Source organism: Perna viridis, chromosome 2 (assembly GCF_037379345.1).
Source record: "Perna viridis isolate PV_CMFRI_1.1 ecotype Kerala chromosome 2, ASM3737934v1, whole genome shotgun sequence".
NCBI lineage: Eukaryota > Metazoa > Mollusca > Bivalvia > Mytilida > Mytilidae > Perna > Perna viridis.
Genome location: NC_142446.1, coordinates 21,045,673 through 21,059,775, shown reverse-complemented (window position 1 = coordinate 21,059,775; position 14,103 = coordinate 21,045,673). Strand labels below are relative to the sequence as shown.

Below are 14,103 nucleotides of genomic sequence, written 5' to 3'. Positions count from 1 at the left end.
ATAGTAAAATTAGAAATATATCGGGGTGATTCCGTCAGTCAGTTTTTGTTGACAGAAATGGCAGACGAAGTTATTTTGGAATATCTACACATGGAAATTGTTAATTACATTTATAGATCATGTGAAAAACCTGACCAAGTAATAAGGGGACTTCATTGGTATCGGGATGAACAAGAAATCTTTCGATTTTCTATAATTTGACGTGTGATTAAACTTTACAATTCCAGGTCAATTATAATCCCTGCCCCTGGTCAGTCGTACTTTGGTAGTCCTGATAATCATGACGGTCGCTGAGACATTTTTTTTTTAATTTGACGTTTATGTCTCACTTACGAAGGAAGGCGACCAAGCAAAATAAAAATAAGCCTTCCAAGTCGTGAACGGTCCAAAATGTGTAACCTGTACCCTAATAAATTTTAGGATTCGGCGTTGGAGATATTTTTTGTTTTTACCACCACCGATGATGAAAACAAAAATATCTCCAGCGCTGAATTCCTAACCATCATGTCATTTTGTAAATGTGTACCAACTTTCAACTGAAAATATCGTGTAACAATGAAGAAATTGGCAAAATAGTATTAGGGTAAATTTAAAAGTTGGTACGGGCTACACATTTTAGACCATACCCCCAAGATGGCATTATTATTTAGACTAGGTCAATGGTAGTTTTAACAGGGACATATAATCAGTTATACTAAACATAGTCCACTAGAGACTATTAGATATAATGAGAATAGATTTGGCATATGACACCCCCACCAGGGTGAAAATGTCAGCCCAAGGCCACCAAGTGGTCTTCAATGAACAGTGGGGAAATCCTCATACCATAAGGCAGGTTACAGCTGGCCCCAAGACATCATTATACACAGGTACAGCGAAAGAGTTACACCTATATACTCGAGTAACATAAAAAATAAACTAAAGGTGAAAAAGAAACAAGACATGCAGAGGCCAGAAATTCCTGACTTGAAACAGGCACAAAAAATGCGGCAGGGTTAAAGTACTTTGGTGTGATAACTACTCTCCCCCTTTAAGATCTGGCCACTGTGGAAAATATATTACACAATTAAACAAATAAAGAAACTGAATATAAGATACACAAATGTACAAACTAGGTAAATGTCACCCCAGCTCCAGACCAGTTTAAACCTACAAAAAGTACTTTACCCATTTTAGTTATTCTATGTAATAATAACAGATTGCTAAGTTTTGTCAGGTGCATGTAGTGCCAAAAACTTGAAATAGTGTAGAGTTACCAAATTTGTTAACTACATGTATACATATACCAATTATGTTAATTTTAATGGTATTCAATAACAATATTAGTTTAGAAGTTTTCAAGAACTGAACATGTTTTCTGAAATGAAACAGGTTACTATTGAATGCAACATTTATATTCTAGTCTGAGTCTTTTTAATGAAATTTTGTAGTAATGTTAGGTTTCATATGTAGATGTGCATGAAGGAATATAATTATTGAGGAGGGACTCCAAAAGGAGCAACTTAAGGGCTTTACATATTACATTGTAAGTGCAAGTCCACTAAAACAGCTCTAGAAATTTTTATGAAATTTTATTGGAAGGTTGGGCATCAAATGTAGATGTGCTTGAAGGAATTTAATTATTGTCAGTGAATTGAATTTCTAGTTGGTCATTAATAAGTATCAGAATTAGAAGTGTAATAACTACTATTTATACTTTTTACTTACTATACTCTTGATTAAAAAAAAACTTCAATTCCCTGACAAAAAGATCAAAACAAATCAACTTAAGCTGATAGGGAAAAAATTGCTTGAGCCCCGTTGATTATGTCTATGTGGGACTGTTGCATTTCAGAAAAACAAGGCATTTTATCCAATAGCTTGAATTTTTGTTATAAGATTTCAATTATGTACTTTTCAGGAAAATTGCATTTCTAAGTTGGAGTCAATAGGATACAGAATAGGACAAAGTTTAGTTGAACGGTAGGAATAATTATTATAACCCTACTACAGGCCTTTCATTAAGAGGTGGTACCAGGTACTTTTACCCTTCTCAGCTACTAAAAGGTACCTCCAGAATTTTTAAATTTCATATATGCTTATAAAAGTAAATGATGAAAAGTACCTCCTACAAAACCAACATTATCTGCAATGCAAAAAAATAATGAAACCCCTGCTACTAACAAAGTTTGGGGTATATTGGAATTACCATATCTATTATCTGTCCACATATTTTGTTTCAGCACCACTAATCCTAAACTGCTCAAGAGGTTTTGATTACATTGGAATCATATGTAGATTTACATAAAGGATTATCTATAAATCCAAAGGGAATTAATTAAAAAATTATAAGAATGTTAGGAATCATATGTTGATGTGCATAAAAGGAAATATCTTATTGTCTTAAAACTTCTAAGGGATATAATCGAACTTGCTCCTCCTCAAGTATGTCATCTTGCAATATCATAAAGACATTTTATTTAATTTTTTTTTAAAGAGTATTATACATAAAAATTTATAAATGCCTCTTTCAAGCGAGATAATGGTTGGGGAAAATACATTCAAAGGGGTGATAATTGGCAAGAAAAGTAATAGGTATTTTATTTTTTTAATATTACAAGAAAAAGAGTTTGGTGACCCCTAATTTTCTTTTTGAAATATAAAAGTTCTTTATGTAAACTTATAGAAATTCTATGTGCCAGGTTTTTGATAGTTTTCAAAATAGTGAAAGTTCATTACAGAATCCATATAAAATGGAAAAATCCCTTTTTTAAGGCTTATTTATATCAAAATCAAGTTTTGTGACCTATGTTTTTTACACTAAAATTCTAAAGTATGTTCATTCAAGGTTATCCTTGAGTTCAACTAAGAAAATCTGTATATTAGAAATATTAGATATGATCTATCTTAATGATGTCCTAATCAAAAGACAGTCAATCTTAAGGGTTTAACATAAAATACCGGTAAGTCAATATTCAGCCAGGGATATTCTCTTTGAACTTGCTCACAGTAGTTTTAAAAACAATGAAGTCTTCAAAGTTGCTGATTGTCAAATATTCTATGCAACTAATTTTGGCTTGCTTTCAACATCCAAGCGAATTCAATGCTCTACTTCACTTAACTCCCAATCAATTAGTGATTTTCACCATAAACCCTGGCATAGATATATGTATGGACTTGGTTTGGAATTAAAGTCACAAATTTTAGTGGGCAGAAACATGAATATTTTAGGTGGATATAAGGTAGACTATGCAAGGATGATGATTAATAATATACATTCACGTTCTTTTTCCTTTCACATCTTTTGACATTGTACGTTTGTACATTACTAGCAAAATAAGAGTATTCCTTTTTTGAAAATATACTCGACATTTTAGAACTATATTGTGTCGGTTTTAAAAGATTATGCCAGTTTATAAAGATTATGCCCTTTTTAAATGCTCATTAGAGCTTGTGTTGTAATGTTTTATATGTACCAACTTAAAATAAAGCTTTTGAACTTTGTTGTGTAACGCAACAGTTGGTCAGTCATCTAAGTTTGGCAAGCTTTGAGTGAGTATGAAATAGTATGAACTCAAGTGAAGTTGCAATATGCTCTGAAACAGTAACTGTGATGATTTGAATGTTTTTCAATCAAAACAACTTGGATACTAGGCATTCCTCAGCTATATAACAGAACCAACCATTTCTTCTTTTAATGTAAACTTCCTGCACTCATACAAATAAAAAACTCTCGTAGAAAACATGCGCATGTATGGTATTTAAGAGGTACATTATGAAACTAGAAATGACAGGTCTGTGGCACCTACCTGAATCATAAGGTGTTGTAGTAATATATAATTATGCAAATCATATACAAGTGTACAGTTCTGAAATTTCAAGTGCAAGAAGTTGCTAACAATATTAGTGATTTAAAAACAGGTTCTGTTGACATATTTAAAAGACATGTTACTCTTTTGGATCTACTTACGTATCAAAGTTTTAAGCACAAGCTGCCCATGAAATCAAAATATCTCAAGCTTTTCAAGTTTTTACTTTTATATACCAGTATGCTTTTTTAAATCTGTTAAGCTAGTTTGTAGGTTACAAATCCTGTTTGCTAACTATTTTCTTGTGTTTATTGTTTTGTTTTATGATTTTAACTGAATTTTTAATAGGAAGTTCATACATAACCTCTGTAAAATTGACAATCAGATTGTTGAATGCGTGAAAAGTATTGTTTGTCCAGTCATTATAAACATATTTTGTTAATTGATCTGTATGTCACATAATTCCTAATCAAAGTTTTGTTTGTTTTTTAGTTTTACAAAAGATGGAACTAGATTTAAAGATGAACTAGATACAATGAAATTTATTTGCAAAGACCTTTGGAATTTTGTTTACAAGAAACAAATAGATAATCTACGAACAAATCATCAGGTATTTGTTTTCATTTCTTATTTTATTTTAAGTCACAATTGGTGAAACTTAACTGGCATGAAAGTGAAACATCCATGTGAGCTATTGTTTACCCTTATCTGTCATTATCATTAACTTTTCTCTAGATTTTTTTTTTTTTGTTATTGTAGATAACAATAACATATGTTGTCAAGAGCAACCTGTGGGTCTCTTAATATTGTGTTGATTATACTGATCAAGCATAAAACTTTTTAGGAGGCAAGGTTTAAGAAATTAAACTTTAAACTCCATAGAGAGATACCCTTACCAAAAAAAAATCAAGCCTCTGGTGCACAGTTGCTGCAAACTTGCTGCAAATGTGGTTTTTTTTGCATGCAAAGTAGTTATCCAGCACACTTCTTTGGTGCAGTTGCAGCATACAACATTCTGGCACTACTATGGCACACTATCAAGTTCTGACACTATATCTGGTTTACATTTTGCAACACATAAAATCCTACATATATGTACATGTAAATTATGTCTCCCCCTACTTTGGTGGGGAGACATAATGTTTTTGGCTTTTCCCTCTGTCCATCTGTCTGTGTGTGTGTCACAAAGTTAGTCGGTGCAACTCCTTTCAAACTACTGAACTGAATTTTAGGAAAGTTTTTATGTAAAGAGAACATCTTTAGTTGTGCATATTACTAGGAAATTTTTATCTCCTAATTTTTGTAGTAGTTATGCGTCCTTGAACATAGAAATTTGCCAAAAGTCCTCATACATTATTTTGTCAGGGCAACCCCTCTGAAACTTGTGAACCAAATTTTACAAAATGTTGTATGTAGCGGGAACATCATATGTAATTGTGCATATTACCAGGAAATTTTGATCCCCTTATTTTTGTAGGAGTTATGCCCCTTTGAACTTAAAAATTTGCAAAAAATCTTCATAGATTTCCTTGTCAGCACAACTCCTCTGAAACTATTGAACCAAAAATCCTCAGAACAGTTTGCGGAACCAGGGGGAACTTATGTTTTTGCAGACAAAACAAACTGTAATAACATTGATTCATTTCAATGTTAAATGTTTCATTGTTTTATTCATCAATTTATGTGAAACAAGAATAAGAAATTATGTGTTATAAAATTGGATATATAATAAAAAGAATGCTATACATGTCTTTGACAAATATTTTAGCTATTAATTAAAGTTGACCTCAAACAGCATATTGTGAAATATTTGTGTTCTGCTTTACAAATATTGCTAGACTTGAACATGATATAATCTTATTTCTTGAAAATACACATACCAGTAGGTTAATATAGTACATGATTTGAACCATACAAGCATCTTCATAATTTCTATGAATGAATATATATCTTCCTTTGACCTGCATGCATTTGAATCTGTTAGCAAGGTATGTGTACCTTCAGTATTATATAGAATATGAAAAATTGCTTAACTTTAAAATATTCCATAAATACCCTTAAAATTTCCAACAGTTTTCATATTGCAAGAAAACTTGTCTACCTCCAAATTCCAACTGTGCGCATTTAAATTTTGTACAACTATACATTGCATTTGTTTGGCTCTTTATGTTACCAGATTTGGTTTTCAGCTTCAGGTACTTTTCTGGCTCGATTAGTGAATATTCATTACTTTGAAAAATCTGCAAAAAGTTTGTCAGAAGTGTTCCAGTAGTGGCCATCCATAACACTTCTGTCACGCTCATTCAGTTGCCGCAACAAATTTTTCATTTTCATAAGAATAGTGATACAGAAAAATGAAATGTGACTTTCCTCTTTTAGCTTAAAAATGTATGATAATTCTTTATTGAAGTTGTTGTGCTATGAGACCAACAAGGGCTATTTGGCTGCCTTGAAAAAACCACAACAGTCAAAAACATTTAATCTATGGAACCATCCTTATGACAAGTTCTACAACTAGTTTTCATTGGGTTAAAGCTGTATGACCACTCCTTTTATGATTTATTGTCTGTAAATGTGAAATGGTATTTTTTGCAATTTTATGCTTTTTACTCTTAAACCATAGAAGATAAAGAAACCTGCTGCAGTCATATTATGGCCAAGCATAACGATATGAACATAACGATACAGTTCCCCTCAATTTAGTTTCCCCTGCGATGCCTCTTTTTTTAATCCTAATTAATATCTATTAACAAACAATCTGATTAGAGACCTTTTTATTACAGTGTGTGCAAATGAAATAATATTATCATGTTTCATTAACTCATAAGCCCTGGACTTTATTTAATTTGATTATAAATCAGTGTGATTGATATGAGATGAACAATTATTGTTCTTTACCATCGTCAAATGTCATAAAGTGCATGTATGGAAATTTGAAGTCTAACATTTTGTTGTGAAATGATTTGACAAGTCATAATGAAAAAATTAATAACTTTTTGTCTATGTAGTCGGACTTGATTAATTCATCAATGCTTCTTTGATATGTTTCTGATTTGGTCCAAAAACACACAAATAATAATTGTGATTATGAAAGGTTATTTTAAGACACTACAAGTACTCACATATGATATTTTACATATTTTGCAAAATATATGTTGTTGGTTTTATCATGGGTCAATATCAATACACTTTGGATTACATGGTATTTTCAAAAACTGACAGGTAGCATTTTGATAATATTTAACATGGATTCAAGTTTATTACGATCAAAGTTATCTCTCTTACATTATTTGATGTAAATACCAAAAAATCTAAGATCTACAAAATGTAGGTTGATGTGTTGAAAAGAAACTTTGATGGAAATATGATCCTAGAGATAGAGTTTAAGTTTTCAAGATGACATGCAAATGCCTTAAACAAAAAATATACTCTTCATTTAATTTATACTCAGCAAACAGTTGGAATTACCCTGGGTTTTACATGATTTTACTTCTAAGCCCAACTCCACATAAAACCTATTTTTATGGTAAGTTAAAAGAGGGCTAGGCATCATTTGTAACACGGTAGATGTGAATAAAGGAGATTATTAATACTGTATGACCACTAAGTTAGTTTGGGGTTTACATGTTAAGTGGTTAGTCCCATTAAGAATCAAAGGGTGAAATAAGCCATCACTTTAACTATGTTATTTGACTTTGTATCATCATAATCTAGAAATAAGAACAGGATATTCTATACCATTATGGTAAAATGACTTATGATTTCATCGAAATACAGATAACTCTGCTGAACACCTAAAACTCTAGATATTTTAATGAAAATATTCCTAACTTCTTCCTTGGGTGAAATTATATTGTTAGATTGATGGGATTTTGACATGCACATTTCAGTTTTTTTTGTTTTTTTTCATTTTGCCTGATTCTTTCAAAGACTTGTACTGTAGACATGTGTAAATGTAAATCCTTTTAAACTGCTCATTGGATTATAACGAAATATTATTGAAGGGTTAGGCATCATATATGCATGAAGGAATATGATGAATGTCAAATAACTGCAAGGAAAGAGTACTTAAGGGTTTGATATTACATGTATTAAAATCCAGGTGAAGGGAGATGTTTTTTGTGGACTTTGTTGCAGTATAGTTAACTGTACCTAAAGTCAAATAAGATTTTCATCCCCCACCCCTAAAAAATTGACAAAAATTTTTAAATTGGGGTAGGAAGTTCAAATCAGGATCTTTTTAGTCAATTTCTAGTATTTAGGTACTATTATACACTAATCTTTCATTTCTTGGCAGCTTAGATGATGTTTCTTCTCAAAAACTGGTGTCACTATGGATTTAGAACATATCTATACTTCAAATAGCTAAAATCTGGCCAGCAAATATCTGGTAAGAAATAAAAAATAAAATCCTCCCACCAGCCCCATATATTTTTGTGAAGGTTGGATGAAAATCTACAATTTAAGTTTACTTGGCTTAAACTGATATAACTGATATTAAGGCAACCTATGAAGTGCAAGTTGACAAAATGTTCAATGGTAGTGACTTGCAACAAATCATTGAACTTCTTACGTGTCATTAGAGGAATAAGCACTGTATTTTTTCCTAATAACTAAAATTCATAATGTATAATACTTGTTTTAGGGTGTTTATGTTTTACAAGACAACAGATTCCGGTTCCTTACACAACTATCAAACGGGAAACAATACATGGATTATGCTCCTAAGGTAACATTAAATATGCTTTAAAACACAGTTGGTAAGTCAATAGTAGTAAAAAATGAAGATATGGAAAAACATGATTAGAGATAGTAACTCTGTATCTACAGGCTGGAAAAACATGATTAGAGATAGTAACTCTGTATCTACAGTCTGTTGTTAAAGATCTTTATTCCAGATCTTATTGATCAAGGAGGAATCATTTGGTTATTTTGGGGAATTATGGTCTTTGATGAAAGATATAATGGTAGAAATCATGATAAAAAATCCAGTAGCAGCATCGAATGAATTTTGTAAAAGTTATGACACAGAAACTACGAAGAAAAAAATTACAAAGATGTTCCAATCTCTCTCCAAAACAATTTTAAGGCATACATTTTTTTTTTCAAGTAGTTCTCTGAAATATGAAATTACTTTAACTTTGATCCATGAATCTGTTCAATGTCTTTAAATGGTGTTACATTACTTAGTCCCTTTATGTAGACTTTTTTTCAATACTTTCAATTACTAGTGAATATGTAGCTCTCTTTTCAAAGAGTGTGATGGTCAAACAAAAATCATAATTAGTGTAACATAATAGGTTTTTGAATATTCCTTTATTTTCATTTAAATTGGAAAACCAGAAAACTTAAAATGGTGTTACATGGATTTGTATGCTTGTGTTTGATTGCACTTATGATAATATTTACACAATAAACATTAACTAAAGCATATAGTATGTTTATGAGAGAACAGATATTATATCAATAGACTATTTTTTCTTTGTAAATATTTGACAGCTGGGTTGATCAGGTTTTGAAAATTATATGTAATGTATTTTTTATCTGATTTTATGGAGAACTTTGGGGAAGCTGTGGTATAAAGATTCACTAAGATGGGAAAAATTAAGAATCTGACACTGCACCCCATGTTAAATGGTATTTCTCCACAAAAGATAATTGAATTTTCAAATTTAAAGTACAAGGATTTAAAGTACAAGGCTTGTCAAGTGTTTACAATTGAAAATTTAAAGACAAAGATAATAGAAAATGCAGATTCTGTTTCTCAAATGACATGTTATCTTCTATAGTAATTAATCATTGTATTGTCCAAAAAATTGTGAATTTTGCATATAACATCATAATGCAAAACAACTTGTTATAGGGGTTATAACCTCAATCTCTTTTGGGCTTAGGCCAAAAAATGAGGCAACATTGTTTATGGACAGTAACTTAAGTAAAAATGTATTGATCCAATAAAATTGGTCGACAATATTCTTCATTATGCAAAAGAAAGTTGAGAACAATATCGGGTGTTATGAATCTAAGGGTTTTTATATGACAGCAATTGTTGCGGCTGTATTATGTTTTGAGTCAATAATTTAATTTCAGACGTAACACTTTTTCTGCTTGGATAAAAAAAATTCCATCATCTCATAAACCTAATTTTGTTATGTGACTGTGATGTCATCAATCATTTTTGATGATTTACTCATTGAATTTTGGTACTAAATTAAATTATAAGGAATGTCTGTTATACTTTTTTGCTATTTTTTAAAGTTATTTCTTTCAAAACTCTTCTCCTCTGACACTACTTGACCAATTGAAACCAAACTGGGTATGAATGTTCCTTAGGGTATTTTTCATAGAAATGCCATAGGGATATTTGATCTGTTGAAAAACATGGCTGCTGTTACTAAAAATAAAACAAGGGGGTCAGTCAGAAGTTTTCTTGTATATCTCCAAAACTATTAGGTTTAGCCAAATTCTTTCAATTGCTGAAATGATCTTTATTATAAGGCCCACAAAAGTCTCCATGGCATCAAAGTTTTGGAATGACTCGTTATAGTTATTGCCCTTGCCTTTTCAGCCAATATCTTAAAAACTATAATAGAGACAAAGAAACTTTCAATTGATGATGGTTCCTTATGTTAAGTCCTACCAAATTCTTTTGAGTAAAAATTGTTGGACAACTCCTTGTTAGAGTTATTGTTCTTGAAAGACAAAATTTTAACCAGGTGAGCGATTCAGGCTCCTGAGAACCTCTTGTTATGGGAATTATGTTCTGTAGTTCTGTATATCTGTCCATAACACTTTTTTGTTGCATTTTCCTCAACAATCTTAAATCACAGTTGCAGTGTGATACAGTTCCAGACATAGATTGGTCTAGCTTGAGTTTCACCGCTTTGAGTAATAAGGGGTCAAATGGGAGACTTTTTGACAAAACTTTTTACTGAAATATTTCGAAATATTGTGCTATATTGAATCAAAACTATTTGTGTCCACAATGTCCCTATGTTAAAGTGTGTCAAAAACTAATGTTGTGTCAATGCTTGCCTCATGTGAGTAGAGTTTAACTGGCTGTGGTTGTATCATCAGCCTTCAAAGAATTTTATATTTTTAGGTTTTTTTCCTTCAGGATCAAAATACCTTTGGTCAAAATGCAACTTTATGATTACTGGTTTATTTCAGATCATGTAATCTTAGGAATTCTGTTCATGCTACAATTTTCCCAAGGATCAAAAATCTTAGATTTCTTTTAGTTTTTTGAACAAAATTATGAAAGAATTTTTTATTCAATGCAAAAAAGAAATAATGAAGAGTTAAATTTGATTCAATCATAACATATATGGAACTGTTTGCCATTTTTTCTTTGCTAGTTGTTGGCACTACCGTGTGGTTTGATGAGAGGAGCTTTGGCCAACTTAGGTATTAACAGTATAGTTACAGCTGAAGTCACAGCAATGCCAGCTTGTAAGTCAAAATACTGGTATACTGACAAAGACATAGAAATATATTGATTTATTTAGCTGATACTCTACAAGTCAAAATCTCTAAACCTAGGATTTTTCTTTTTTATGACTGAGGTTTTTTTAACATCCTAGACTGCCCTTTTGGGTACTATACAGGCAGTCTGTGTTATGAAATTTTTAGAATATTTAAGAGTTGAAATAATCAAAAACTTTACTTTTTTACAACTGTTTCTGCTAGAGTAATCAAAGGAACCAATGTTGGAGTGGAAATCAAAAGAACATATTCCAAGGATAAAGCTTAGACAAATAAAACACACACACAACAAAGAACATAAAATAACAAAAATAACATGTACAAAGAAATAAAGTAAATGAGGATCCCCGACTCCACTAAAAACTAGGATCATGGACCAGGTTCACCTCTAGACATCCTCTGCTCTTCTAGAAACACCAGTTGAGTGCTCTTAAAATGTCACATCTTTGATAGACCATAGAGGAAAGGAAAACTATAACACCGTGAACAAAGCCGTTCTTATGGTGTTGGTGGATACATCATCACAATCCATGAGTTTATGCTGACAACCATAAAACTTCTGTAGTGTTGACTTTAATCTTGTAGAATCGTAAGACTGTCCTAGAAGCCTAACTGTGAGAAGTCAAGCACAGTACAAAAAGTCTGCATAGTTAAATGACAATATCTTGCATAATGTATGAGTTGTGATATGAAAACTATACACAGGTGCTGAAGGGATGTTGCCACAGATGAAAGGGAAGGACAATAAGGAAAGAGAGGTCATCACATTTGTTGTAGAGTTTTGTCAGGAATTTTCCTTTTCCATCAATCTCTATGTGTTGGTCAAGATAATAGGCTGACTTCATAGTGTCTGTACTGTCTTTCATCTACAACAAAGAATGACAAGAAAGAATGCTATTATTGATTATTAGTTTATTGGAATAAAAATAGAGATGATAGTAGTGTAGGTTAATGTTCTATTTCATTTGTAAAATAGAAACATAATACATTTATTAAGATTTTTTTCAGGCAAATTTCAAATTCAGATACAGAGAACCTGAAAAGTAAAACTGCTGACTTCATAAGTTATCCAAATGTGCAATAGATAAATGTGTTGATACATACTGGGACAACTAAGCCAACTACAGTAAACCATGTATATAAAATGTGAAACACTCAACTACATGTATATAATTGATTGGTGTATATTACTTTTCTAATGGCACTTTTGTTGTCTTGCATTTATTTTGAAGTTTTAAGAAAAAAATATGGCATACGAATATGCACTGTATATTTAAATCAAAGCAATGATATTAAGATTTGGAATTATTTTCCAATTCTGATTTTTTATTATTAATATGTGGGCCACACAGGAATTTTTCTGTTTTTATCAATTTTAAAGCTCAACAGATTACACTAATTATTTGTTACATACACTGTGTTAAAATTAGTTTTGCTTTTTACCCTTTGACCTTAAGGACCCTCTTCCATGGAAATGCAAGTCACCTGATTGCAATTCTGTTTCCCAATTGACCAAATACTGATAACTTAGTGGCGTTTGAAAATGTATCGAAAATTGAAATTGTGTGCCATGTGTTATTCCTTGAATGAAATGCAGAAACTTATTATTTTTTAGAGGTTTTTTGTCCTTTTTCTCCTTTGCAAATAATTGACAAAAAGTGGGAAATAAGAGTTGACATGAGAACATATAGAAAAAGTGTATTGTTATCCAATTTTGATGATTCAGATGTTAGTGTGTGTTTCTTTTTTTTTTTTTTTAATTCAGTTTTAAAAGTTTTCTACAGGATAGACTTATCTTTAACCGTTTCGGAGTTAAATGGGTATGAAATTGGGCTTTTCCCCCAGAAAAATCAACTATTTTATATTTGATTACATTTTTAGCTCACTTGGCCGAAGGCCATGTGAGCTATTGCCATCACTTGGCGTCTGTTGTCGTCGTTAACAATTTTTCAAAACTCTTCTCTGAAACTACTTGACCAATTGGAACCAATTGGCATGACTTGGTTCCTTGAGGTATACTGCGAAGAACTGATGAGGGGATTTTTGATCCGTCGAAAAACATGGCCGCCACAACTAAAAATAGAACATAGGATTCAGACAGTAGTTTTTCGCATATATCTCCAAAATGGTTAGGTTAAGCCACATTCTGACATGGGGTAAATGTGTTTAGCATGATGAGATCTATCTGGGTCAAATTTTTATTTTAATCTGTTCAGCCATGTCGGAGTTATTGCCCTTTTTCGACGTTTTTTTGCTATTTTTAATGTTATTTCTTTCAAAAATCTTCTCCTCTGACACTACTTGACCAATTGGAACCAAACTTGGGATTTCATGCATAGAACTGATGTGTGGATTTTTGATCTGTCGCAGAACATTGCCGCCATTACCAAAAATAGAACAAAGGGGGTCAGACAGTAGTTTTTTGCATATATCTGCAAATCATTATGTTTAGCCCAATTCTGACTGGATAAAAGCGTTTAGCATGAGGACATCTACTTGAAATTTTCATTTTAATCAGTTCAGCTATGTTGGAGTTATTGCCCTTTTTTGACGTTTTTTTTTTTTTTTTTTTTTTTTTTTTGCTATTTTTAATGTTATTTCTTTCAAAATTCTTCTCCTCTGACACTACTTGACCAATTGGAACCCAACTTAGTATGAATGTTCCTTGGGATATCATGCATAGAACTGATGTGGGGTTTTTTGATTTGGCAAAAAACATGGCTGCTGTTACTAAAAATAAAACAGGGGTCAGACAGTAGTTCTTTGCATATATCACCAAAACCGTTAGGTTTAGCCAAATTCTTTCAATAGCTGAAAAGATCCTTATTTT

At 31.6% G+C, this 14,103-nt stretch overlaps 1 protein-coding gene across 1 annotated transcript; it reads left to right on the top strand.

The window, feature by feature from the left end:
• The first annotated feature begins 16 nt into the window (after window positions 1-16).
• On the top strand, window positions 17-12,877 carry LOC148624024 (trafficking protein particle complex subunit 6b-like). The gene is made up of 6 exons (XM_088566433.1): window positions 17-138; window positions 1,901-1,962; window positions 4,281-4,398; window positions 8,434-8,517; window positions 11,147-11,240; window positions 12,282-12,877. Exons 1-6 carry the CDS (start codon window positions 58-60, stop codon window positions 12,311-12,313), a joined length of 471 nt encoding a protein of 156 aa, XP_088422559.1. The 5' UTR covers window positions 17-57; the 3' UTR covers window positions 12,314-12,877.
• Window positions 12,878-14,103: the final 1,226 nt, after the last annotated feature.

Bases quoted from the DNA above. Each gene is read 5' to 3' on its own strand.
- LOC148624024 (XM_088566433.1), top strand. From the start codon at position 58: ATGGCAGACGAAGTTATTTTGGAATATCTACACATGGAAATTGTTAAT. The intron at 1,963-4,280 runs GTAGGAATAATT...TTTGTTTTTTAG, and splicing joins GGACAAAGTTTAGTTGAACG to TTTTACAAAAGATGGAACTA. The intron at 8,518-11,146 runs GTAACATTAAAT...TTTCTTTGCTAG, and splicing joins ACATGGATTATGCTCCTAAG to TTGTTGGCACTACCGTGTGG.